The sequence below is a fragment of the Urocitellus parryii genome, chromosome 2 (genome assembly GCF_045843805.1).
Source record: "Urocitellus parryii isolate mUroPar1 chromosome 2, mUroPar1.hap1, whole genome shotgun sequence".
NCBI classification, from domain to species: domain Eukaryota; kingdom Metazoa; phylum Chordata; class Mammalia; order Rodentia; family Sciuridae; genus Urocitellus; species Urocitellus parryii.
The window spans coordinates 8878503-8906186 of NC_135532.1; the positions used below are offsets into that span (position 1 = coordinate 8878503).

General features: G+C 42.6%; 2 protein-coding genes across 8 annotated transcripts in view; one reads left to right on the forward strand and one right to left on the reverse strand.

Moving 5' to 3' along the window:
• The first annotated feature begins 3439 nt into the window (after nucleotides 1-3439).
• Mettl21c (methyltransferase 21C, AARS1 lysine) lies at nucleotides 3440-13918 on the forward strand. 5 transcript variants are annotated; one of them, XM_026400447.2, is made up of 6 exons: nucleotides 3464-3487; nucleotides 4258-4288; nucleotides 5685-5837; nucleotides 8755-8906; nucleotides 12495-12612; nucleotides 13130-13917. In XM_026400447.2, exons 2-6 carry the CDS (start codon nucleotides 4279-4281, stop codon nucleotides 13522-13524), a joined length of 828 nt encoding a protein of 275 aa, XP_026256232.1. In that variant the 5' UTR covers nucleotides 3464-3487; nucleotides 4258-4278; the 3' UTR covers nucleotides 13525-13917. The 5 variants fall into 5 exon arrangements, with proteins under 5 accessions (XP_026256241.1, XP_026256232.1, XP_077648177.1 ...); XM_026400456.2 differs by lacking the exon at nucleotides 4258-4288 and having other exon boundaries at nucleotides 3440-3487; XM_077792051.1 differs by lacking the exon at nucleotides 4258-4288 and having other exon boundaries at nucleotides 3470-3487; nucleotides 5702-5837; nucleotides 13130-13918.
• A 3619-nt stretch (nucleotides 13919-17537) lies between these two features.
• Nucleotides 17538-27684, reverse strand: part of Tpp2 (tripeptidyl peptidase 2) — a 69520-nt gene continuing 59373 nt past the window's right edge. The window contains exons 28-30 of one of the 3 annotated variants that reach the window (XM_026399499.2): nucleotides 24127-24334; nucleotides 22038-22157; nucleotides 17538-20248 (exon numbers count right to left, since the gene is read on the reverse strand). In XM_026399499.2, the coding sequence (XP_026255284.1) occupies nucleotides 20159-20248; nucleotides 22038-22157; nucleotides 24127-24334 (418 nt within the window). In that variant the 3' untranslated portion in view covers nucleotides 17538-20158. Of the gene's footprint in view, nucleotides 20249-22037; nucleotides 22158-24126; nucleotides 24335-27684 lie in introns of those variants that run through there. The other 2 variants (XM_026399507.2, XM_026399512.2) reach the window with 2 other exon arrangements.

The window sequence follows — 27684 nt, forward strand, 5'->3', positions numbered from 1 at the left end:
TGAGAGGTTGGGAAGTTGTCTATGGAAGAGAGTAATAGGGGAGTCTTTCTTGGATAGATGGTCTTTCCTCCTACCCCGACAATAGGAGAGGTGGACAGCACTGTTTGCCCCCAGAGTTCTGTCAGCAGGACTGAGAAGGTAGCCCCAGTGTCAAGGAGAAAATCAATCTTGTATCCATCCACCTGAATTCGCACCCTGGGTTCCTGTCTATTGATCATTATGGCTGGGGACAAGGACCCAAGGCACCATCAATTTGAAATTTGAAAATAGAAACAAACAACTGTTCTTCAAAATGCTTATAAGTCCATCAAAGCAACTCACTGGTTTTGTGACCGAGCTGCTTTATAGAGTAGATAAGTAACTGACAGCCTTGTGATGAAGTATTTCTCAAGGCTGTATGTTTGGTTTTTCCACTTGATTTGGTGGCTGACCCAGAGTCCTCGACAAGAGCTCTCGGAATTCAACCTCCTTGAGTCACATGACACAAAACATTACAAAGCATTAATTTATCCGTGATCTTCTTGGGGTGCCATGGGCACCAGGCACCAAATGCTTCAAGGTACATAAACTTTCATTGACTCCTCTGAGACTGCAGGAAGGGTGGGGCTGTCACAGACGTCTGGCTCACAGTGCTCAGACGCATCTGAGTACCCAGCTGCTGCTCTCTTTGTGTCTGAGGTGTTTCTGTAAAAAGACCCCAGAAGCTCTCAGAACCGGGAGTAGAATGATTGTCAAGTGCAAGATTTGCCCAGCTCCCCCGCCCTAGTCCGGTGCCGGTGCCCACTGAGGACATGGCTCCTCAGCGCTCCCTCTGCGGGCTGCAGTCTCCCCTGGATGACTTCTACCTTCTGCCCGAGTTACTCATACTTCCCAGACATGCTCCGGCTCCCATCGCTGTCTGCACATCTGCATCTTAGAGAAACCAGTCTAAGTAAACTGGGGAAGGAAGGTGGGGAAGATGTAGCTCAGCATCGGCCATGTGTTGAGTGCCCTGCAAATGCTAGTCCACCTCTATTTTACACACGTGGACCCCGAGGGACAAAGGAGACAGGGTACTCACCCACGGTCACTCAGCTAGTAGGTGGAGTGCTCAGGATGGTCATCACCCCGCAGGACGGCTCTGGTCCACTGTCTGGACAAGGGCTTCTGGAACGTGGCACTGTTGACATTTGGGGCCGGGTCATATTTTATTTTTGTTTTGTTTTTAATTTTGATTTGTTCTACTTCATTGTACATGACAGCAGAACGCATTTCAATTCATCGTACCCAAATGGAGTGCCACATTTCAGTTCTCTGGTGCCATCATACACGTACCTAGGGTAACGATGTCCACCTCGTTCCACCATCTTTCCTGTCCTCATGACCCCTCCTGACCCTTCCCTTTGCCCAATCCAAAGTTCCTCCATCCTTCCCATGCCCGCCCCCATCATAGATCAACATCCACTAACAGAGGAAACATTCGGCCTTTATTTTGGGGGAATTGGCTTACTTCACTTCGTATACTATTGTCCAACTCCATCCATTCAAGACCAACAAAGAATTACCCGGAGTTGGAGAGTATTACTGAGGACTGTCCGGGTCATTCTTTATTGGGGCTTGACCTACGCATTTCGGGATGTTAATCAGCATCCCTGCTGTGTGCATGGGTCCCCTTAGCACCTCACCAAACAAGCAAGTCTCCCCAAAATGCAAGATGCCCTCAGTAGGGAGGGAAGGATTCCCCCAAGAGAACCAGGGGCCAGAGAGCCACCTTTAATCAGAAAAGGCACAGGGACAAGGGTCTGTGCTGAAGGAGGGAAGCAGAGCGGCCCCACACAGACAGCCCAGCTTGAACCCCAGGTAAGCCGTCACCATCTGTGTCTTCTGACTCCAGCCCTGGCCCACCTTTCCAGTGTGCGGGGCCTGCTGGGATCAATTGTTCCACTGCTGTGCTGGTTAGAAAGTTCTTTCCTACTGAGCCCATGCCGCCTCCTGGTAACTGACTTCATCAGTGAGCCCTGCAGAGCCCTGCCGAGGGCTTGATCCCTCCTCATGGGCTGGCACTTGAACTATTTGAAAACAATGCATGTGTGCTCTGCCCGCCCTGTGCACAGCGCCAGCCCCTCCTAGGCCTCTGGGTGTCTTCCCGGCTGCTCCAGTGCTGGGAAAATTCACTCTGAACAACAAAGGCAGCGACCACACGTGCCAGGGAACTATTCTTACAGGGACATGACATCTGGTGGAATAAGTGACAGGAATGCAGGATGCAATCCCAGAAGTGGACCCACAGGGAGCAGAAGGGCGGTAGGATGGCGGAGCAGGAAAATGCCAGGTCTCCCCAGCACCTAAGGAACTGGAGAGAAGACCCCGAAGCTATGGCACCACAACACATCCAGACAAAGTTCCAAGAAACTGACATAAAGAACAAAAAAATAGCAATGGCAGAGAAGTGAGTTCGAAGGTTGGAATAAGTCAGTATCGATTCAGCTGCTGGTTGAACAGAGCTCTACATAAATGAGAATAATTAGATAATTCCCATTTGCCTGAGGCTTTACTTTACATGACCCATATTCTATTTTAAGGGTTTCCGAGCTCCATTAAGGAGCATGTAATTTTACTCCTTCCTTTAGCTGTCCCTTATTTCATTAAGTAAATCACAGTGGCTTGCTCCTTTTTTTGGGCGGGGGGTGAGTATTTCTGATATCCTATTCCTGCTGCCCCTCTGAAACAGCCCAGATGCAACTCTAAGCCTTTGACTCAAGGCCCTTCTAATGGATAGATGTCCTCCTTTCTTCCTCACCCACATCTTCCTTCCCTCTGGGCAGAGGCTCATGTTATTTCTGGCTGCCCTGATCGGGTCCTGGGCAGAGTCTGCAGCAGACACTCCCCTCCCTTGAGCCTCAAGGAGTCTGGATGATGAGCACAAAGTTTGTAAGTGGGTAAAGACCCCAGCTGCCACACCTCCACTTCTTTTAAAAGTAAAATGGAAGTCCACCTTGAAACCACACCACAGCACCTGGGCACCCTCCCGGAAGTCTCTGTTCTGCTGGAGTTATATTCATGGAATTTTTTAATGTTTATTTTTTTGGTAGTTGTACACAATAACTTTTATTTATTTTTATGTGGTGCTGAGGATCGAACCCAGGGCCTTGCACATGAGAGGTGAGCGCTCTACCGCTAAAAGATAACCCCAGCCCCATATTTATGGATCCTTTGAGGGAAATTCCATTTCATGTTGCAAGGTCTCTCTCTCTCCCTCCCCCTACGTGTGTGTGTGTGTGTGTGTGTGTGTGTGTGTGTGTGTGTGTGTGTTGGGGAAGAGAGAGCATGAGAGAGAATTATAGCAAAGCAATGTGCCTCTGCATAGTGGCGGGTAATGCTCCCCTAAATAACTTGAGCTTCCACTGGCTGGCTGTTGTTCATGAAAAGCTAATCCTTTCAGGACAGATCTATATAAACACATGATTAAAGGGTGCCAAGAAACCTCAAATCTCTTCTGCTCCATAAGGTAAAGGCATATCTAACAGAAATCATTTTGAGGGTACTAACAAATAATCTTTTTTAAAAAAAAGATCTTTAAAATATATGAATGTACAGTGTAGACACTAAGTAGATTATATTTTTCTGGCTTGTTTTTCAATGCACTGCTGTCTTTTGGGAGGGAATCTGTCATGTCAACTATAATGACAGGGAAGGAGTGACTTTGTCTCACAAGAAAAAGTATAGCGGGTATTTGAATGGAAACAGGTCTTCTTCTCTTGTGTGCCAGATGCAGAAATGTCTTGAACTTAATGTGCAGCATCTCAGGGTGACATGTGGGAATTCCCCATGCAGTGTCACGCTGCGGTCTCCTCTGAAGCCTGGAGATGACGGTAGCAGTTGATATTGTGTGTGTGAGAGGCTTGGGTGGGTCACGGCTCTCAACACCCACAGCCCTCCTAGGAGGGGGGACATGATCTGCGCTTCCAACGCAGATCACTTATGGTGGAGCCGCCCGATGCAGGCTTCTCACCAGAGCTGAGGGGTCTGTCTGTACTCAGGACCTACTGTGTACTTTTCAGAGCCAGACTGCTATTTTTTAGGCAGAACCATTAACTTCCTGAAATTGTGGGGAAGTGGAAAAGAAGGAGCAAGTACCTGCAAGAGAAAAAAACTCCTGTGTAGCACAGACTGGTGGAACAGTTTCCACGAGTGTGTGAGTTAGAGAATGGGGGGGGGGGGAATGTTTGAATGGCTGATTCCAGAGTCAGTGGAAACATCACATTACCTGCACCACAGCCGACTTCCTGTGTGATTCTGATGCCTGCAGGTGAGAGGGGCAGTCGGGGTGTGGGATGGAATTCCAGATGCTGCCCAGGCTGGGGTCCTTCTCTGTGTGCCTGTTCACTGGTCAACTCCTCACCTGAAGAGCTGGCTTCGGTGTGGTTTTTACATGCTCCGTAGTCATGGGTGGGTGAGGTGTCTGGTGGCCATCCTCCACTGGCTGAGACAATAGGATACAGCAGTGACCGTGTGTGTGTGTAGAATAAACCCAGATGGTAAAAATGGGTAAGGAAAAGCATTTATGTTTTGTGAGAAAGACCAGGGCTGTCACTGTCACAGCATGGAGGCAAGCCAAGTGTTGCAAGTAATTTCAGGGCAAACTAGACAAGGAACACTAAGGCTGAACCCAGGCAGCTTGGGCTGCGCTGACTGGTGGGCACCAGGCAGGGTCTGCAGGTGGGCTCCTGCTCTGCCTCAGGGCCCTGTCACTGGCCACCTGCAGCTGCTCTTGGGCTGCTTCTCAATTTCTCCCTGTCTGGATTCCCCACCCGAGACAGGATGTAACAACAGTGCCTGATTCAGGGGGTTGTTGAGAAGGTACACACAGAGCACTACAGCACTGCGCTGGGCAGCCGTGAGCACGGGGGTCCTCAGGCTGCCTCGGGCATTTCTGCGTTGATGCCAGTCAGTGATCCCCATAGCCAGGTCTCCTGTGCCCAGGCAGGTGGAGTTCTCGGTGGCTTATAATCACTTTGGCTCTTCTGTCTCTCACCATTGCCCCATGAGCGAGGCAGATGCTGTCATCCCCTTTCTGCTGGTGAGGAAATGGGTGCTGAGGGGATTAGGTGGCTTGCCAAGTGTGAAGAGTGGGGAGCCAGGCCAGGTTCCTGGCATGCAGCCCAGTGCTCTCTACCGTCTTCCAACAGAGCCTCAGATGAAAGTAGAGCAGCCTGGCACTGGCTCCAAACCCTGGCTTGGCTCCTCGGCCATGATGCCATTACCCTTTCTCATCCCCAATGGTATGCAAATCGGGGCAGATCTTCTTTATTGGAATTCAGATCCAAAAGTTATTGGAAATGCATTTTAGATCCCCAGAACTTAGTGATGTGTTACAACACTGGGTGACACTAGAGAATGGCAAAGGTTTCAAAATAACCAAACCTTGCTCTAGCCCCGAGTGACAGTCTTGTTCCCGGGCTACACCTGCTCTGAGTTTGCTTTTCTCCATGTGAGGACTCGGTGGTGTTTCATGTTCTCTCTGTACCTTGCTCTGCAAAGCCAAATGGCAGTTCCTTGGGTGGCTCCTGGCTCTCCCAGGGAACTAAGCTGAAAAGCAGTTGATCTTTTCGGCTCAGCAGATGCTAAGGCGATAAGCTACACTCTTTGGATCCTTCAGGGAGAGTCAGACTTTCCTTGGGCCAAGTGACACGGGTCTTGTCCAGTTCTTTCCTCCCAGCAGGCTCCAGCTATGGACGTGTGTCTCAGCTCTGCGCAGCAGTCCCTGTGCCTGGGAGAGGCACCGAACTCCCCAGGTGGCTGGTTGGAGGAAGAGGAGGGGGCTCTCCAGGAAGATGGCACCGGGGGACCCCCAGGAGGTAAACTCCTTTTCCTCCCTGCCACAGCTTTCCTCAGTTGCTTTCCTAATGATGACATTTTCAAGTTAACTTGGTCCGCAAGAATTTCCATTTCCTTTTAACTCTCAATCCTTACCACAATGAAGCATGGTTGACAACGCCTTTGTGTGTAGACTGAAACATCACCCTGATTTTCTCATTCGCTTTGTCAAGTCTGCAACTTTGTTTTATCTTGTATTTAAATCTGAGAGTGCCATATGTTTCTAACAAGAACTTTAAAATATAGTTTGTTCTTTGCCGAAATGCATTCCAGCAGCGTGATGGACCCTTGTCAATCATGGTGCATTTCTCCACTAGGACAGCAGAGTGGCGGTGTAGCTGCATTTCTGGGCACAGCTTCAGAAGTACATAAATAACAGACATAAAAATGGTATCATAAGAGCCATTTAAAACACAATCATTTATAGAGTACAAATATGTCTTAATTCTACTAAATGAGCATGTTATTTATTTTTACTGACTCATTTACATAAAAATGCAACTCTACCTTCTCTCTCAGATCTGATCTCTGAACTACCAGGCTAGCACAGACAAAAATAGATGAAAACATTTAAAGTGTTACAGTCATACAATTTTCTGTGTTTGTAGAACTTCAGAGGGTCTTATGGGAAAACATTTGTATGCCAGCGTTTCTTAATAATGTTGATCAGAAAAGTACACCGTCAAGCTCATTCTTTGTCAGTTTACTTACTTGTGAAGAGATGAGCTAGGCAAAATCAGCCCACCAACTTTTCCTACAGTTCTGAGGGAAAGATAAGTCCCCAACAGGCCGTCCTTGGGAGGAAGGGAGGAAGGTGCACCTGACCATAGGGCAGGGGCGCAGGGGCTGGCAGGGGCTGGCTGCTGTCAGTCTCCCACCCCAGAGGCATGCTGGAGATGGCACTGAATTTCAGGAATTCTGGTTGTGGAACATGCTATATTAAAATTTAGAATATATAGACTTAGAATTCAATAGATTATATTAAAGGCAAATGTCTATTAAGAAGCCTAAACAATAAATGCTCAAAGCTCCTCAGCAGTTACTTTACTCCAGTTCACTCTCAGCCATGCTCTTGAGGTGCTTTCTGGGGGCTGATCTGTGTGCGGGCAATATCGCTGGGCTGTGTGCGGCTGCCTGTATTTCCCCTCAAGTGGCAGAAGTTGGGACTCCGCCATGATTGGAGTATTTGCACCAGGGCCTTTGCCAGACACTACAAATCAGGGCTTTTTCCGTCTCTCAGAGGTGGCTGCTCCACCTGCTTCAGCACAGGCGGCCTGTCCTCTGGCTTCTGCCTCTCAGCCCGAGGGTGAGGAGCTGGCCCTCCTGGGTCACTCAGAAGTGCCGGGCTGGTTTTGTTTTGTTCCGTGTGCATCGCCTCCTATGACAAGAGGCAAGTGAAAGCCTAAAGTCTCCTTCTTACCTGGCAGCCTCCTGACCACCCCTGACAGGGCATGTGACAGCAAAGAGCCCAGCCTCAGGCCACACTGGCTATTTATTGCCAGACACTTACCAGCTCAGGAAGCTCACCTTTTTGAGATTCCTCTTCCAAGTGGTAGAACATACAGAGGAGAACCATGGCCATGAGCAACACTGGGCAGAGCTGAGGGCATTCTCTGCTAATTCACAAATGACTCACTTGAGCCGTGGTCAAGGATCATCTCCTAAGATACTGCAAATGATACTTCAATAAAGTACAATGAAAAAGGACAAAAAGAAATGAAACCTACATAGACATGTCTGGGTCCTTTCTTCATAACTATACTCAAGGGACACCATCAACTGGTATTTCTAATGCTCACTCCACATTCCCCTACTGATGGGTTAGCCTGTTGGAATCAACATGCCGCCTCCCAGCATAGAGCCACTCAGGTGCATACTGAAATCAGTGATGTTGGAAATAGCTGTGGAACCTGCCTGCGAGGGGCGGACTGCAGATCAGCTTTCTTCCAAGGCTCACTTTCCTGGCATCCACATCTCCCTCTTCCACCCTGAGCGGCTACTTCTGATGAGGGCATTTCAAATGTTAACTGACAGCTCTTCTCCCAAGCCCAGATTTCACTGCTGTTTAAAGATCTTCTATCGTTTCCCAGGCAACAAGGCAAGTTTCCTGCAGATAAAACCAGTCCCTGGGCTAGGAACTCCTCCCTGCTAATCCCTTGCCAGCGTCCACAGCCCCCCTCCGCCCCCACCAGGCAGGGTCCCTGAGTGCGCATGCGCTCAGCATCCTCCCTCCTGACATTTGTACCCGCTGCTCTTTTATCCTGAAACCTTCTGGGAAACCCTGAACCATCTGCGATTCTGTGATGTCAGCCCCGTCAGGCGCTCTTCCCCTCATTTTATATGCTATTTGAGAGCGGCTATCGTGGGTCATGGGGGTTAAAGGAGTATTTAAAGCCTTAGTAACTTAATAGCCAGGTCTCATGTGACAGCCGCCCCACTCTCGTGGCCTGTGCCTTTTGAGGGGCAGTTGCAGGAAGGATTTTGGGAGCTCGAGGCAGTCAGCCCGTGGGAATGTTACTTCACGTCCAGATCTAAAAATAGCCGGGTTCCTGTTCACCTAGTTCCTCCTTAATTGCAGAGAGTCTGCTCTCAGGTGCCATTTTCCTGACAATTTCGCTTCCTCCTGACACCAGAACACAGGTTGGGGACGGGTCTTTGCCTCTTCAGGAGAAGGGAGAAGCCAAGGGCCTCCTCCAGGGTTTTGCTGCATGATGAAAAGGTCACATCTGAACCTTGTGTCCCATGCCCTCATAGAACACAGCTTGGTGTTCATTGCAGACCCTGGTTGATGGCACTGCCCCACTGCGGGAAAGGTCGCTGGTCTCCTCCGTCTGACCCAGTGTAGGTTCACCCCGGATCCATGGAGCATGAAGCCTGTCTTATTTTTGTGCTTCACAGACGCTCACAACATAGAATCGTCTCTTCGTAGCCTCCAGAAATTCGTTCCGACAGATTATGCCAGCTACACTCAGGAGCATTACCAGTTCGCCGGCAAGAAGATCGTCATCCAAGAGTCGATAGAGAGCTACGGAGCGGTGGTGTGGCCAGCGGTGAGCGCATGGTGGCGTTTGTGCCCTTAGTCTTTCTGAAGGTGACAGTTTTGTACATCTGTGTTGCTGTGGGCAGGTGGCCACCTACTTCTACCTCTTGTGCTTCTCAAATTGAGGATGGATTACCTGGTCCCCCAGAGATGCTGGTGGTGTGCTTGGACCCCAAAGAAGCATAGCATTTCCTTCAGAAGCATTGGTTTTGCTTTAAGTGATGTTCTTTAAACAATATTTTTATGTTAAATAAACCTGACCTTATTGGGAAGTAGAATGCAGCATGAATACAATTGCTAAGTAAAAAAAAAAAAAAAAAAAAAAAAAAAAAAAAAAAAAAAAGAATATCAGGAATTTAGAGTTTAGACTTTGCAATAGGCACCTTTGGGTCACACCCACTGGCTCTTGACCATCCATACCTCCTTGACTTGATGGATATTTTCACAGAAATATTTAGGAGGTATTATTCCACCTGATGTCACCCCTGTGACGGCCCAGCAAGGATGGTGCAAGAATGGAGGAAAACCTGCCATTTTCAAGCTGCAGGGGCCCAGGTACTCACTGCACCTCCAATTGCCTCCATTTCCACATTTGAAACCTGGAGTAGAGGTAATGTCTAGTTCCTGACATGGTTATAACAAATGCAGTGCTACACGTAAGCCTACATGAATTGTAATTATTAATGCAACACTATTCTCACCTCCTGACTAAGGACAAGGGAGTTCAGAAAGCTTCCTTGGCTTGATGATAAAACTATTCTCCTGGGGCACACATGGCTCTTTCCACCCTAAAGGCTGTCAGCCTGAGCTTGGAAAGGCTCCAGAGCAGAACTTCTCAGCTTTTCTGTTCTGAGTCACACTGAGATCTTATTAAATGCAGACTGTGATTCAGGTGTGGTACGGTGTGAGTGTGTGCATGTCTGTGGTCCTGCATGTCTTAAAAACTCCTCAGTGAGGCACATCTCCTGGTCCAGGATCTTAAGCAGATGTTCATGACAAGAGGTTCTCAGGAGCTGTCCAGGCAGTCCTGGGAAGTGGTAGCAAGTGAACTGGGAGAAGAGGAGCCAAAGGGCCCCAGGTTTTTAGGGTTCTGCTCCCTTCTAAGCAGAACCTTATTCATGAGTATGAAGGCTTTCTTTTGCTTTAATAAGTTTGAAAATACCTAATGCCTTCAGAAGCTTCCTATTCTAATGAATTTAGCAAATAGACAACCAGAGCGGTTGCAACAGATTAGGAATGGAAACGGCACATTTGTCCACTCAATTGTTTTACGCTAAGGCCTCAGCCATTTATGCACCCGAACGCACCTCTCTTGGGATCCCCTGAAAGTTTTAGGAGAGTCGCATGTCAAGTGGGAAGACCCTCTGGGTGCCTGCAGGGGCGGAATCTGTGAAGGAGCTCCTTTTAGAGTTTGCTCACAGGGCTAAGAGGGATGGGTGTTTGTCATGTCAAAAGTTGTAGCTGTTCCTGAGAAGGCTTTTATCTCCAGATGACCCCTGACTGGGGCCAGGGCAGCATGTGTCCTCTGGCCATGCCAGTGACACTCTCCTCTTATTGAATGCCCTCACAGAAAAACTCAGCTCCTTCCTCAGAACTCCCCTTCTCAACTCTGAGTGCCTTGCCAAGTGCTGCAGGTTGGTGCTATTTGACACCATTGTCTCACCAGGTGGCCTCACTTGGAGTGCCCATCTTTCCACACTTGGCTCACCTCTCCCTGGCACCCAGAATGCAGCCCTGACTCCCAGCAGCTCTATCATGTGCCACCCCCAACCTGGTATATATCTCCCTGAAATCACTGGAATTAGTTTATAATTGGTTTGCTTACCTCTAGCTCTGCCACCAAATATCTTGGCAGTAGAGAAAAAGGTGATGTTCATGTTTGCATGTGTCCATTCCCTATGCACACATGAGGATGAAGTAAAGTGACTTATGGGGTAAAATATGCAGTACTAGCCTTGTTACTGGCAATCATAAGTGGCAGGTCTGGAATCACCCTGGCCACTCCTCTCCAACCTAGATTAGAACCTGGAGTCCAGAGGCAGAAGAGCATATCTATACGTGGGGCCAAAACATAAAAACCAATTATAGAGCTCAATAGTTTTTCATCTCAATGTTCCTTCCCCAGCGCATTGCTAGTGGACACTTCCTTTACATAAATAACGCCTGGAGAAGCAATGCAAATGGAACATTCATTTTCTCTTTCCAGAAATGTCAGGACAAGGTAGAGACAGAATAGAATGAATAAAGGAGAGAGATGGTTGGTTTCATGTATAATGAACAACTTGTCCATACTCAGAGTGTGGTCAGCAGGCCAGCAGGCTGGCTTCACTGGGAGCTTCTCTAGACATGCAGAATTTTGAGCCAGAGCTACAAGAGAAGGATCTGCATCTTTAATAAGCTACCCCGGGGCATTTGTTGGCACACTAAAGTTTGAGAAGCACTGTTCTTTTTTCTTTTAAATTCTAATTTGTATAACAGTGGAATGCATTACAATTCATATTATACGTATAGAGCACAATTTTTCATATAGCAGGTTGTACACAAAGTATATTTACACCATTCACATCTTTTTAAATGTACTTAGGGTAATGATGTCCATCTCATCCCACCATCTTTTATACCCCTATGCCCCCTTCTCTCCCCTCCCATCCCTTTACCTTACCTAGAGTTAATCTAATCCTCCCATGTTCCCTCTCCCAACCCCACTATGAATCAGCCTCCTTATATCTGATAAAACATTTGGCATTTGGTTTTTTGGAATTGGCTAATTTCAATATTCTCCTACTCCATCCATTTACCTGCAAATGCTATGATTTTATTCTCTTTAATGCTGAATAATATTACATTGTGTATATATGACACATTTTCTTTATCCATTCATCTACTGAGGGGCATCTAGGTTGGTTCCACAGTTTAGCTATTGTGAACTGTGCTGCTGTAAACATTGATGTGGCTGTGTCCCTGTAGTATGCTGTTTTTAAGCCTTCTATACTTTGGGTATAGACCGAGGAGAGGGATAGCTGGGTCAAATGGTGGTTCCATTCCCAGTTTTCCAAGGAATCTCCATCCTGAAGAAGCACTGTTCTGATAGTGTGTTTCTTTGATGAACCATTTAAGAAAACAAGAATCCAAGAAACTACCCAGTTGTCCAAGATAGCACAGTCCTAATGAAGCTGAATTTTGATTGACTGGGAAGAGAAGTTTTCAAGTTTATATAACACTCTAAATGCAGTTGCAGGCCCAAAATGATGAAATCAGGGGAAGAAGTTGCTGTTTAGCTACATCTCCCCAATTTGTAAGAGCTGAGCTAATCTACAGATCTCCACCCCCTGCTTTTTTGGGGTGGGGGGTAGGAATTGATCATAGCTAGTATAGTCAAATTAATGAATGTTTCTCCAGTTTGTGACATGCAATTTATCATAACTTTTATGTTCCAGGGGTCTAAATATGGCATTGAATGAGATTTTGGTTCTTTTGAACCCTTCAATAAATAGAAAATAATGTCTTTCAGTCTTTTAACTCTGAGGGTAGAGGGATTGCTCCTGATGTCCAGTGTTCCAGTTCTCAGGTGAAAGTCCCGGTTGTTCGTGTTTTTTAGGCTACAGCTTTGTGCCAGTATTTGGAAGAACATCAAGAGGAGTTGAATCTCCAAGATGCCAAAATACTGGAAATCGGTGCTGGACCAGGCCTTGTTTCCATCGTGGCCAGTATTCTAGGTTTGTTCCTTCCTTCCTTCCTGATCGAGTTGTAAAAGACCTTCACGGTGACAATGACAGAGTGCTTTTTGTGTGGCAGGCAGGCTGTGGTAGGAGCTTGGCCACAATTTCACTCACTGTATCTCCCCAAAATGCCATGCGCCAGGAATTGTGACTGTCACCTGCAGAGATGACTGAGTCTTGGAGAGGCTGAGCAACTCCTTGAGCTCACCTTGTTTTCCAAGTGACTAAGTTGAGAGTCCAGAGGTGACTCTGAGCCCTGGAGGTCTTCACCTCAGGAGTGGGGTAGGGGGTTTGCAGTTACTGACATCTGGAGGCCGGGGATGGAGAGACTGGGGAGCCTACTAATCACCTTGCTGTGTTCAGAATGGGCCCACACACAAGAAAGAATTGTCCAGCCTGAGCTATGGCAAGCGCAGGCCAAGGGGCTTGGTTCTCTTATGATCTCCCGGAGTGTATCAGTACTCTGGCGGCCCGAAAGTTTCCAGGTGATTGTTACCATCTCTCTCTCATTTAGGAGCTCAAGTCACAGCAACAGATTTACCTGATGTCCTAGGAAACCTTCAGTACAATCTCTTAAAAAATACCCTGAAATGCACAGCACATCTGCCTGAAGTGAAGGAACTGGTGTGGGGGCAAGACCTGGAGCAGAACTTCCCCAGGGCAGCCCAGCATTACGACTATGTCTTGGCCTCTGACGTGGTGTACCACCATTACTTCCTGGACAAGCTGCTCCTCACCATGGTGCACCTTTCCCAGCAGGGGACCGTGGTACTTTGGGCAAACAAGTTCAGGTTCAGCACAGATTATGAATTCTTAGATAAATTCAAGCAGGTTTTTGATACGACTCTCTTAGCTGAATATCCAGAGTCAACAGTCAAACTTTTTAAGGGGACGTTAAAATGGGACTAAATAAAACAACTTGTCTTTCAAAATGTGTCTCTTTTGAATCATGTTAGAAGTGGCACAGGCAATCGGACTCACAACTCATGAACTTACAAGATGTAACTTAATACTAAAGCAACTTTAAATATATTTCAGATTATTTGAATAATAAAATATCTACAGAGAAAAACATAACATGGAAGTAATTTTGTTGACTTGCAAGAGTCTCAGTTTGTGTTCAATGAGTCTGACATGAGTAAGTTAATGAACAAAGGGATTTCTCCCTTATTTCTGCTGTTGAGCTCAGGTTTTGCACTTGTCAATATACTTTTTCATATGCTTTTTGACACTGAGCTTGAAAAGGTCATTATAACAGTTTGAAGAAACTACTTATACAGATTTTAACTGTAGCAAAGGGGAAGAATTTTGAGTGATAGAAAATGTATCGGTTTCACATTGATTAAAAGTAGAAAATACAGAAACTGCTAGAATGAAGAAACAGGTTCTGTCTTAGGAACTTCTTAGGAGAATTTGTACAAATCCCCTCCCTTTGTGTCTATTACCTGTGACAATTTCAAGGTAAACTTCTTGATTGTCTTGTTTCTTTGTAACTTTATGATCAAAGTTCTTAAATATTAGGAAAGAATGGAATTTTTAGTCTGATAAAAGCTATAGAAAATTAAAAAAAATAACATACTTAAGAAATTGAGCTTATCCTTTGAGATAGGGAAGAATTTAAAACTCTCAGCTACCACTGTTTCTTTCTAACTTTACACTGGAGATTTTAGCTAATGTGGTAAAAGAAAGAAAATAAACAAAACAGAAGAACTAAAAACTGCGCTATTCACAGATGATGATGACTGTGCTGTGCCAGGCTAGCAAACTTTCTGTAAAGGGCCAGATCATACATATTTTAGACTGAGCAGGCCACTCACTGTTTCTGGAGACTGTTCCTGGCTTTTGGGCGTTTATAATCATTTATTAAAAGGTTAAGAACTATTCTTGGCCTGTGAAAACAGGCTGTGAGTTGGATCTGGCCTGCAGGTCATAGTTTGCTGACTCCTGGAACTGTAGGCAATCTACAGTGGAACTACTGGAATTTGAGTTTAGCAAGCCTGTCAAATGTCAACAGGCAAATCTCAACATCACTTATAAATTCTAGCCACAGATAGAAAACAAAATTTCAATTAAGACACAACTTATAATGCAATGTCAAATACATAGAAATAAATATATACCCAAAATATATGAGAACACAATTTATAGCAATGTTTTAAAAGCTTAATGATATCTAATGAAGAAACAAACCAAGTTTGTACATTGGCAAACATTTCAAAGCTGTCAATTTTTTTTTCAAAATTTAAATTTTTCCAAATTTATCAACATGTTATGCAGTCATTACCAAAATCCCAGTATGCATGCTTGTTTGCACAGCTGATTCTAATTAAAATTAAAAGGTCAAAAGGAGTAGACACACTCCTGAGGAAGAACCTGGAAGATTTACTTTGAGGTCAAGAACTATTCTAAAGATGTGATGATTGAGAAAGCAGTTAGTATTGGTTGCTAAGACTACTACATGGTTATTTCTAAAAGAACTTTAAAGACACTTGTAATTTTTTTTTTTAAATTTAAGGGTAAAATACATATTCTACATATAATTTCAAATATTTATTTGCCTGTGTTCTCCTTGATTGATGTTGTCAATTAAGAACATGAGTCTTCAAGGAATACCATGGTGATGTTTTAAAATATTCCTTAATTCCTGCAGATAGATTAAAATTTCTTCTCTTTCAAAATAACTAGTATCAATCAACTAATATCAGGATCTCTCTGATAAAAATCTCATTTGCAAGATTTTAAAATTAATACTTAAAATAATGAGAGAAAAAATTTTTATATATTCTTTTGGTTTTTTAAATTTGATTTTATTTTTTTAAATACACAACAGCGGAATGCATTACAATTCTTATTACACATATAGAGCACAATTTTTCATCTTTTTATATAAAGTATGTTCATGCCAATTCATGTCTTTATACATGTACTTTTTTTGCATTACAATTCTTATTACACATATAGAGCACGATTTTTCATATCTCTGTATATAAAGTATGTTGATAACCAATTCGTGTCTTCATACATGTACTTTGGATAATGATGTCCATCACATTCCACCATCCTTGCTAATCCCCTGCCCTCTCCCTTTCCCTCCCACCCCTCTTCCCTATCTAGAATTCACCTATTCCTCCCATGCTCCCCCTCCCTACCCCACTATGAATCAGCCTCCCTTATATCAGAGAAAACATTCTGCATTTGTTTTTTGGGGATTGGCTAACTTCACTTAGCATTATCTTCTCCAATGCCACCCATTTACCTGCAAATGCCATGATTTTATTTTGTATCTCCTACTTCCACCAAGTAGATAAACATAAAGTTAATTCTTGGCTGAGGCAACAGCCTTAATTTCCTTCTCTCAAAAGGGAAGAAAAATGCCTTTTGCAATGACCTCTCCTAGAATATAGAAATCATAAGATCAGGCCCCCAAAGCAGATGAACAGTTGTAGGAAATGACAGATGTCTTCACAGCTGGACAATGTTTGGCAAGCAGGGGATGCTCACCTAGATTCCTGATGACCCACCCAGTGGCTGCTGCCTCTGTCCAATGATCGAGGGTGGGAAAGGTTAAGTCAATCTGGACATCATTCATTCGTTCGTGTGAGTTTCAGTAACCAAGTCAGTTAATATTAACATAGGCATGTTGGTAAACGGAAAACAGAGTTCAGAAGTTGACTCACGTGTGTGGTCAACTGATTTTGACAAAGGTGCCAAGATAATTTAATTGGAAAGTATAGATTTTAAAACCAGTGGTATTAGAATGATCATAAACACACACAACACTCCCGAACCTTCTTTCACTGCATACACAAAAATTAAATTGAAAGAGATCATAAACCTAAATTCAAGAGCTACCGCTATGCCAACTGTAAAACTTCCAGAAGGAATCAAGGTAAATCTTCATTACCTTGGGTCAGCCAAAGATGATCTTAGCTGTGATACCAGAAATACAAATCATAAATGAAAAAAATTGTGATCTTAACCTTATCAAAATTAAAAATCTTTACTCTTCAAAAGACACCATTAAGAAATACACTGGGGGGCTGGGGATGTGGCTCAAGCGGTAGCGCGCTCGCCTGGCATTCCTGCGGCCCGGGTTCGATCCTCAGCACCACATACCAACAAAGATGTTGTGTCCGCCGAGAACTAAAAAATAAATATTAAAAATTCTCTCTCTCTCTTTCTCTCCTCTCTCACTCTCTCTTTAAAAAAAAAAAAAAAAAAAAAAAGAAATACACTGGGCTGGATGCAGTGGTACACACCTGTAGGCTGAGGCAGGAGGACTGCAACTTCAAGGTCAGCCTTAGCAACAGTGAGGCCTAAAGAAACTTAGTGAGACCCTGTCTCAAAAGATAAAAAGGGCTGGGATGTGGCTCAGGAGCATAGTGCCCTTGAGTTCAATTCCTAGTACCAAAGCGGGGAAAAAAACCAACATTGGGCAAAAATGTTTATGAAGCATTTCTGGAAAAGGGGTTGTATCTAAAACATACAAAAAACTCCTACAACTCAATAATGGGGCAGACAATCCAACTGAAAAAATAAGGGTGGTGGTGGTGGACTAGAACAGAAACTCCACCAAAGAAGATACACAAATGTCTATTATTTGTAATAGAAATGCAAATTAAATCCACAATGAGATACTAGAACTCAACCAAACACTAGAATGACTAAAGAAGCTGAAAAATATCAAGTATCTGTGAGGGTGTGTAAAACTTTCACACTTTCAAAGTGGGGATGCAAGATGGTATAGCCACTTTGGAAAACAATTTGCTGGTTTCTTCCAATGTTTGAAAGGAAGTTTACCACTCAACAGCAGTTTTCTTTCTAGATGTGGGTAAACAAAATGTGTTTACATCGTACAATGCAGAACTACTCAGCAATATAAATAACCCTATAGCTGGTGTTCTGCAGAAAAGACAAAGCTCCCCAACACCTCTTGATCCACTGTCCCTGGGGACCAGAGTGCATGTGCACCTGCCTACAGATGCCCAGGTGTCCTTCCTATTAGAATGACACACCTTCCTTTCCTGGAGTTCCTAGGAAGGGATGTGTCTGCTTCCTTTTTCAATTTAGTGTCCTTTACTACCGATGTTGGTTTTCTTGTCTTGTTTTATTATGTTCAGACTCATGGTTCTGAGCTCATTTATTTCTTACTCTTGAAGAAACCCCCTCCCTGCAAGTTGTTTTTGGATGGGCTAGTGGTGAAAGGGTCCCTCTTATCCATCTCCCTACACACAGGCTTCTTGGATCCTAGAAGTGAAGAAGATACATATATTCCTAATGCTGTTGGGCTGTGAGTGCAGAGAATGAAAACTACACAAGACTGTTAATTCAGATTAAATAATTTTTGAGCCGGAGCTCACACACCAAATCCAACACTGTAGTTTCCTGGTCAGGCATAAGCTTGTCATTGCCTGAGCCAGGTTAGACAGCAAGGCTAGCACTTCCAGCATTGCACCCTGGACTTCTTGGGGTGGGATAAAGGGAGAAAGAGGTGTCTTGAGATTTGTGGTGTCCCAGAGGAGGATCATGCTGGACTGTTCTGGGGTAAAGATACAGGTAATATTAGGACTGAGAAATCACATGATAGCAAAATCACCAGTAATGATCAGGAGCTGCTTATCACTGAAAATGGGTCACGAAACTAGTATTGAGCACACACTCTATAATGTTTCTTTAAAAAGTTATCTTTACCCACCTCTTTGTTTTTAGTGGGTATGGGCAAACGCTGGCTACTGTGACCAGAAGCAGACTGAAAAGCACCATCTTACCTCTTGCAGGCTTTCTTACATTATTCTTAATCTAATCACATAGAAAGAAACAGGAATGATTTTTGCTGACATGTTCTTCTAGAGCTCACTCAGGTTCTACTGTCCCTAAGGCAGCACAGTAAGATCTGGACAGAACCCAGCAGCTGCCCCTGGCTGTAACATCTGTGAAGGAATGTGCGGTCCAATAAAACCCTCATTACAAAAACAGGAAGCCCCAGGGCCATGACCAACTGATGTAGGAACCTGCCCGAGGTGGTCAAAGAACAGGTTCTGAAAGTGTTAATCAGTCGGTTGGCAGTGTGAGCTTGAGAAGTAGTCACCGTACTCTTTCCAGATTTTCATTCTCTTACAGGACTAAACCTACACTATATGGGGATTTCAATGTGTGCAGATGAAAGTACTTGTCATACCATGAGAGAACATGTCCAAGTGGCAGTTCACAAAGGAACTTTTGACTGTGGACACTGTGTGAAAAATGTTTTTTGTGTATATTTGTGTTTTCTTATAAAGGCTCTAATGCTTTCATCAGATAAAAAGCAGTTCTGAAGTGACTTAGACTAGATTAGTTGGTAGGTCTTTTACAACAGTAAAATTCTATAGGAACAAGATGAAAAAAACTACACATACACACAAACAATTTGCTATGCAATAAGTGATTACAGATGTTTTAATATTATCTATTTCTGTCTATTTCACGGAGGCAGGATAAAAGAAGCAAGAATAGTAACCAGGGAAAAAAAGATAATAAAAAGCTGAACATACACAAAAGCCATTCACACAATAAGAACTGGAAATATATTCAAATAATTGCAAGCCTATAAGAAATGGTATAAAATAAATTATTTGTTTACTTTTTGTCTGTAGATTTAATATATATTATTTGTTTTAACCCCCAATTTGATTTATGAAAAATTAAGACCAACTTTAGGAAGCTTCAATATTCACCTTTATTATTTATTAAAAAAAATTAAGGTATCAGAGTGCATATGGTGTACTGTGATTCCGGTTTTGCACATTTATTCATGTGTTTTACATTATTTCAACTTTAATAAACATACCACGTGTGTATCTTTACAATACCTGATAAAGAGTCAGCTGTCTGGCACTTATACACGCATTATTAATTCATTCTGATACTGTGTACTTCAAGGATGTAAAAAATGACTTGCCTATCATAACCACAAGTTGAAAATTTATTGAAACAGTTATGTTCTAGCAAATGCTACACATTTGTGAAGGTTTTATTTTTTTCCCCTTAATTGAATGTAAACATTTGCAAAAAAAAAAAAAAAAAAAAAAACCTGGAAATGAGGTTTTGTTAATTTTTAGTCCAATAAATAATTTTAGCTACGCTCAATGTAGCTTTTTTTAAGGCCTTTATACAATTGAAAAAAATTAAAGTTGAGCGTGTTAAAACCCTGTTCATTTATAAAATAAAAAATAGAATTTTACAGGTTTGCGTTAAAAGTTGCTGTTCTGAACCTATCATGCATGTAAGAAGCTGTGACCCAAATCAAAGTGCTCGGGGTTGGCAGCAAGGTTTATCCTCTCCTGCCAGCCATCTGAGGCATTAAGAAAACACCATGATGTCAGAGTCTACATTTACATGTATTAAGCCACACGCCAGTGAATTCTCTGATAAATACACATTGTTTTAATGATCAGTATTGATAGTGGATGAAAACATGCATTAGACTAAAAATGCCACAAATTTGTTCTTATATCCATTCACTATAAAACTTTCCTTTTTAAAATTTAAAGTCTTGGTTCTTATTTTAGAATACACAATAATCAGGAGGATACATGATGGGGAGCCAGTTTTCAGTAAAAGATGCACAATGGGTCCATCCAAGTAATTTCATCAGCTACAATAAAACACAATTAATATATTACTAAGAGATGACAGATTTCCAAGCTCAATATTTAGGGTGAATTATCCATCAACTATTTAGTAACAGTAAAATAACAGCAGACAGAATCTTCCTTCTTTCCATCAACCAACCCTAAGTCCACCACCCATTGACCTTCTTTCTTCCCTAGTACCCAGCTTTCTTATCAATCAACCAACTTTCCACCAACCGGCCCTCCCTCCCACGTGACCATGACTGCTACAACCTTCCTTCTTTCCTCTTATCAACCTTGCCACAGTCCCTTCTGTCCAGCCTAACTTCCTTACCTTGCCACTACCACCCTAACCTCCTTTCACTCATTTGTTCTGGATGCCTGCTGTTAGGTAGGACACTGTTCTAGGCACCGAGAAGACAGCTAACTAAACCAACTCTCCACCTTCAGGAAACAGGATCCATCAGGAAAAACAAATAAGCAAGTATGAAGTTATTGATCTGGTATACAATGAAAACAAATGATACACCACAGGGTACAACTGGGAAGCTAGATGGGCACGTATGGATCTCTGAGGAGGTGGTGTGTAAGATGAACTTTCCATATAGACACTACAGGCAGTGTTCAGGGCCTTCAGTGGGAAGGGTGTGGTTGTTTGCCGCCACTGTGGAGAGTTTGGTGTGGCAGAAACAGTGAAGAGGGAGTGTGGTGTGGACGTGGTTGGAGAAAGGTAGGCAAGAACCCATGGGCTACAGGGAGGGGTTGGATTTATTCTAATGTGACAGAGATGCCTAGTAGGCATCAAAAGACATCTTTCTGGCTGTTGGGTGCAGAACAGACAGTAGTGGGGCAGAGTTGAGGGGAGACACATTAGGAAATAATGCCCAATGTCAATCTCTGGAAGCGCCACTGGCTTTCACATTTGTATAATATAGCTCACAAATTATATTCTATGATGAAAACCACACTAGACATAACAACAACTAGCTCCAGAAAAAGCTCTCTTACCCAAGTAAAAGATCTGAAGAACCTACTTTAAACTGTATTACAATTTGGACTCACTGGCTAATGCACGCTTGTATAAAGAAAAAGTTCAAAGGGTAAACATAATCTACAGTTCACTGTGCCAAACAATTCTGTAGAAACCTACTGATCCATTTCACATCCAAATTTAGCTTTATATACAAATATAAGTGCCCTACACTAGATCCTGAGCTGCATCTGGCACCACCAAAACTCCCTGCTATCATATACCATTCAGGCATAAAACAATTATGCATTCAAAGACAATTGCAGGAATAATTTCTGCAAAATTCCATAAGTTTTTTATATTAACTTGTATAGAAAGCTCAACTATAGAATTTCTCTTATATAACATGATACATGGTAAAATAATTAACAAAAGTGGCCTAGGATCTCAAGTGAAGAAAATCAAATACAAGCTCTGAGTTCAATCATTTTAGGACTGTGGTATTAAAAGAAAGTTAAAGGAGTCAAAAGTTTAGTTAAAAGAAAGTTTTCTTCATAAAGGAAAATTCTGTCTTCTAATTATATAAAATAATGCATTTTTTTCTTGTTGAAAAGATCTGGAGCTAATACAAGTTTTTCCCCCGGCCCCACAGAAGTGAAGAATGTTTTTAAAATTTAAATAGTTTACTGGGGTCTCTTATACACATTTACATTAATTAAAATAATAACTGGTCATGATAACATCAGTATTGCTATGTCACTGCCATAAGCCCTTTAAAAGTCTCTTGTCACTGTGTAATACTGAAGTGACACTTAAAAAAAGACAATTTTAACATCACTTACTTGAATACAATTTTTCCAGTTTTCTTTTGTTGGTTTTTCTTCCACAAGTTTAGTTGCAAATTTAAGGCCTCTCCCATACATTTTATTTACTAATGCATGCTTGTATGCAAATGTCAAAACCTATGACATAGAACAAGATAAAGGTTATCTATGAAATGGTTACATTTTAAAGCATGTAACTTTAATAATAGAAGAATTAAGGCTTTAACAGAAGTGTAAGTAAAATGAATGTGTTACATCAAACACATTTTAAAAAACTTTAAAAAACAAATAGTGTCTTTGAAAGGACTGAGTAATTCCATAGATGAGGTTATTTTGGGGAAGAAAAACAGTAATATGAGAGGTCACTAGCTGTTGAAATCTACTTTAAAATACCTCTTCATGTAAAAGAAACCAGAGTTAACACAAATAATTGCAAAAACAAAAATTAGGGCAGGTATACAAAAAAAATGTAGAGACTCACTATAAATCACTAAAATTGTAAATGAGGATAAGTTCAAAAAAGTTATCAAATTATATACACAGGTCCCTTTTGTACAAGTTTTGTACCTTTAATTATTACATTTGTCAAATCTACTTGTAATAATTTATTTATGTTTTGGACTCCATTTTAGAATGTAGAGAATGTCCTCAAAGAAAGGACTCCTGTCACACTGATTTGTATTCTGGAGCCAAGCAAGTGTTTAACAACCGAGCCGCAAATGTAGTGAACAGACTAGTCAAGGAGTGCATAGGCAGCATTATCCCTAAGGGTCTTATTGTTAGGTCCACCAAGTGTTCACAGGCTCTGCTACATTCCCTAACAGACAGGGCCCAGGTTCTTGTTCATTTTAGCTTCCAGCTGTCTTGGTACACAGCAGAACTTCAATGACTGTTAATAACAATAGGAAAATTGTTGGGGACCTTCCATCTACTTAATACCGTTCATAACACCCTAGGGTAGGTACTATCCCTGTCCTCATTCAATAGATAAAAAAACGAGGTATCAAAATTAGTAATTTGCCTAAATTCACAAACTAAAAAATGGTAGAGAGGCAGAAGTCTAACTCCAGGGATGGAGTTTAAGATCTAAGTTCCTAACTTCTGTGCAATTTTGACTCCTTTAGTTTCCTGAATGAGACTGAGTACCCTTCTATAAATCTATTCTGTACTGTGGAAGGAAATCCGAAGCGTATAGAAAGAATTTTTTCCTACTTTCAGGGTTCTTTGGTGCAAGTTACCATAGTTAATTCTGAGATCAAGCTGCTGACAACTAAAATAAAGAGATGGTCTGTGCTGGGTGAGGAAAATTCTGCTGCTTTACTTTGTGCCTTCATCGCTACAGCAAGGAAGACTGATAGAAACTTATAGTTGTATAATCTCTTCTCTCCTCTCTCTACTGTACTGGGGTACTCTACCACTGTGCAACATCCCAGTCCTTTTGATTTTTTTGAGATAGGGTCTTGCTAAATTGCTGAGGCTGGCCTCGAACTTTGGTTCCTCCTGCCTCAACCTCTTGAGTAGCTGGGATTAAAGGAGTGTACTGCATCTGGCTTAGTAATAATAGTATAATTCCGACAATAATCTCTATTGTCGGAATTATAGCAGAGAGCTGAAGGAGACTGAAAACATTTCAATAAATAAAATCTAAAAAAGTTCATCAATGTTACATTTTTTTCAAAAAAGGGTTCAGAACAGAGTAGCTTCCAATTAAAATAATTATTTAGAAGTTAGGGGGTTTTGAGGAAAATAATATCTAAGCAATCAGTATAACCGCCCCTCAATACACACATTAGCGTATCACAAGGTGAGGAGGCCTGAAGATGTTTCTAGAAGACTTCTCTGATTTACCTTCATACATAACTGGTTTAACTAAAAGACTATTACATGTATTTTCAAATTGCTTTGAGGATCATCATGGTTAAACAGACCCTCTGTAGACGTACAGTAATAGTAAATGTTTTCAAAACAGGCAGGACAAACATAATGGCACAGGGTCACGAAGTCCTCCTCAGAGCCGAGCTGAGAGCTTCCTTTCATTCTTCCCTTCCTTTTTTGGCAGCAGTGAGGCTCAAGAGAGTTTGTGTTAAAACAAGGAGCAGAAGGTTACCTTATTGTCAAAAAGGTCAGTCCATTTTGTAGTTTCCCAAAATGTCTCTGACAGAGACTCCAAAGCACACTCTCCTTCGTCTTCCTTTCCTTCTGCGTCACCAGCCGCTGCCCCATCGTGAGCCTGCGTGTGAAGAAGGTGGTCCGCCAGGGCACATCCTTTCCTACAAAGGGCATCTACCAGGGTGGACTTCTGTTTGTCCATATCACTGAATAGTAATTAAAAAAATATTTCACATATTAGCAAAATTTGTTATCATGACCATATTACCTAAAATTAAATTGCATGCAGTCTTTTACCTAAGATTTACAATGCAGAAATATTTTAGATTCACATATGTACACATTTGTATTTTACATCAAATATGATTCCTTATATCAATAAACATTAAATGAGCCATTGTCACACACAGAGATTAAGTGAATCAGGAAGTTGTGCTTGGTCAAAACAGAATGCCATCAGCAACAGAGCTGAAAGGGCAATCAGCTCTTAACTGATTCTCAGCTACAGAATCCTAGGCCAATTCTCTGTAGTCTCCAGATTTCTTACAAAAAGCCTTTTTTCTTTCTTTCTTTTTTTTTTTTTTTTTTTGTGGTGAGAGGCAAGCACTCTACCAACTGAGCTATATCCCGAGTCTTCTAGATTTCTTACAAATAGCCATTATTATATCTTCACTTGTGGATATGGACAGGAAGACAGGTTCTTCTAGGCATGAATTTTTATGTACAAATAGAGCAAACATAATGTTTACTCTGAATATGCCAGTAATCATCCTAGCATTTAATATATTAATTCATTTAACTCAATTCTGTGAGTAAGATATTCATTATCCCCATTTTGTGAAGGAGAAAACTGAAACCCTAAGAGATTGGGAATTTACCCACAGACCTGTAGTGAGGAAGTGGCCAATGTGGAATTCAGGCTAGCAGTCTGTCTCTGCAACATGCGCTCAGTCCCTAGAGTGAACTGCTTTGCTCTGGTGCAGGAACAGTATGCACAGGTGCCTGGGACATACTGACACTCAACAACTATCAAGTGAAACAGGTACCACCTTCCTTCAAGGAAAAGCAAATCTCTAGAATGCTTGCTGATTTCTGGCATTCTGTCTGACTCACGTCAGATACAAATGAAGACCATGAGGACTGAGAGTGCTGAGCAAATGACCAGGAGGCATGAAGCTGTGGATGCCCTAGGAGTAAGACTGCTCTGAAGGAGCCAGGGTGAAGTGTGTGACATGTGGAAACACCGGGACTAATCAATAAGAATTAGTAGGAAAGGCAATTCCCAGCCCAACAGCTTGGGGTCTCCGGGGCTCATCCATTAACCTTGCACACCGAGTCCTGTTAATTCAAGAGGCAACATGGTAGGGCATGGGAAGACTAAGTACCATGAAAACGTTGCTGCTAAAACATTGCCCAAGATAGGTGCATTCTGGGGTCCAAAGTCCATCTGGTTCTGTGAGGTCTTACCTAAGAAGCCATTACAATTTTAACACAGTTGCAAAGTAGATAAAATTTGTCTATAAGATGCTTAACAGTTCAGCACTAAGGGTTTCAAAGCTTTAAAGAACCACATTCACTCACTTTTTGTGGAAACATGTCTGAGAGCTGCTTGGTCACTCTGGACTTAAGAACAACAGGATTTATGAGTTGACTTTGGTGGCATCTACACGGCTTCTCATTTACTGAGTGACCCTCTTTCTCCCACCTTTCAGATGCCCTCTCTGCAGTCTTTCATTTATATTTTATGACAACCTGGGAGTCAGGCACAACTATTAGTTCCCTTTGTGAGAAGAAGGGGCACTGAGGAACAGAGCTGGATGGCATGGCGGGCTTCGTCACTCTCACCGTGATTGGCCCCTTCTGACTGTTCAGAAAAGGGTTGGAAGGATGCAGAAGGCAAGCTGGGGGCAATCTGGGTGCTCTGAACTTGCTAAACCTGGAATAAATCACTTGCAAGGTGCCTTTCTATTTCAGCATCCTCTGACTCAGTCGTCTAATTTCCACACATCTGGAATATTCTATTCCTATACTCTTGTCCCTTAGTAACAAATTGCTCAGACAGAATGCTCCTATTAATTCCTGGGGCTTTCCCCACTCAGGAAAGGCAGCTTTCTCTTCTGTAGGCGTCTGTATCTTAAAATGCTGATTATATTTCATCTTTACATTCTATCTGGAAGTTTCATCTGCTGTATTAGATTATAAGTTTTCTTAAAGTAATGTACCTTGTTCATTTTTTAAGTTCTCCCCAGTGAAGTCTTACATACAGTATTTGCTCAATAAACATCTTTTGAATCAGATCTAGTTAAGTATCCATGAACTGATCTCACTACATTTTGGAAGCAACTTAAGTAAATCCTAAATTTAACTTTAATGATTAAGTAAGTGGTTTAAATGTAACTAAAAGTTGGTATCAGATGACCTACAAAAAGCCAGTATCATTTTGAGGATTGTAAAATGGCCATTGTATTATTTTTCATGAGTGACTGAAGTGAAAACAATTTTGCATGAAAATGAGAAATCAATGATTAATAAGTCTGCTGCTACCTGCTAACAGGTAATACCCCAAAGGAAAAAATAACCATTTCCTGATAGCATCTCCTCGAAAGCAACTTATCTTAAACACTGCCCCTTCAAGTTTTCAAATAAAAGTATTCTACTCTAAGTCAACCTGTTCAGAGTCCAAAGAAAGGTCCCAGGAAATGGACAAACTGATCCAATTTTGTCAGAATCTTAAAGCCAGCTTAATTCAGCATTTTAGTGCATTTTGGCTGTCAAAGTTTATTTCAAAGCCCTGACAGGTATGCTGTTTAACAGCAAGCACTCTGTGATTATCACTATATTGTCAAGAGTTCAGGGTTCAGCACTCTCCAAAGGGCAGAAGCTGAAGAAAACACTTGAGATGAAAACAGTGGGGAAGAATACATTTCTGGCTCACTGTTACCTGGAACTGAGTTTCCTCCATGGATAAAATTTAAAAAACACAGGCAAAATATCAGGAGAGAAAAATGGACCTTAATATTTACTGAAATATCAATATGAGCCAGAGGTGTTGTTTCACATACACTTGAATGCGGGGAAATCATATTATTTTCACAAAGTAACTGATGCTAGATAGCAGGCGTAGGAGACAGCTGACATCAGGGGCCATGATGAGGTTGATCGGGGAAGGTGCAGAATGGGCCTTGACCCCTGGGGTTCTGGGAAGGCAGGTGTAACGTGATCAAGGCAGACTCCTGCAGTGGGGTGGAACACTGACTGGTGTGAAGCAAGGAGAACTGCAGTGTAGGCCGGTCGTGCACAGCCAGGAGTCATGCGGCACAGGAGCCAGTGCTGAGGCCAGGCTAGGTCCTGCCGTGCCTGAGTGCAGCTTGCAGGGAAGGGAGGACAGGGTGCAGTGCCGGGCTGGAAGATCAGCCCTGGGGAAGGGAGTCTCATCCTGGAGGCAGAAAGGAAGGTGGCAAGGGTAGGTGCAGCAGGGAGTGGAAAAGGAGCCACGTGTGCTTCACAAGACAGGGCAGGTACATGTGGAGAAATGAAAGGCACGACGGGTCACAAA

Coding starts and splice junctions, on each gene's coding strand:
- Mettl21c (XM_026400438.2), top strand. CDS start 4,210: ATGGCTGATTCCAGAGTCAGTGGAAACATCACATTACCTGCACCACAG. Junction 4,289..5,684: donor TGTGATTCTGATGCCTGCAG/GTGAGAGGGGCA, acceptor GGTCTTGTCCAG/TTCTTTCCTCCCAGCAGGCT. Junction 5,838..8,754: donor CACCGGGGGACCCCCAGGAG/GTAAACTCCTTT, acceptor TGTGCTTCACAG/ACGCTCACAACATAGAATCG.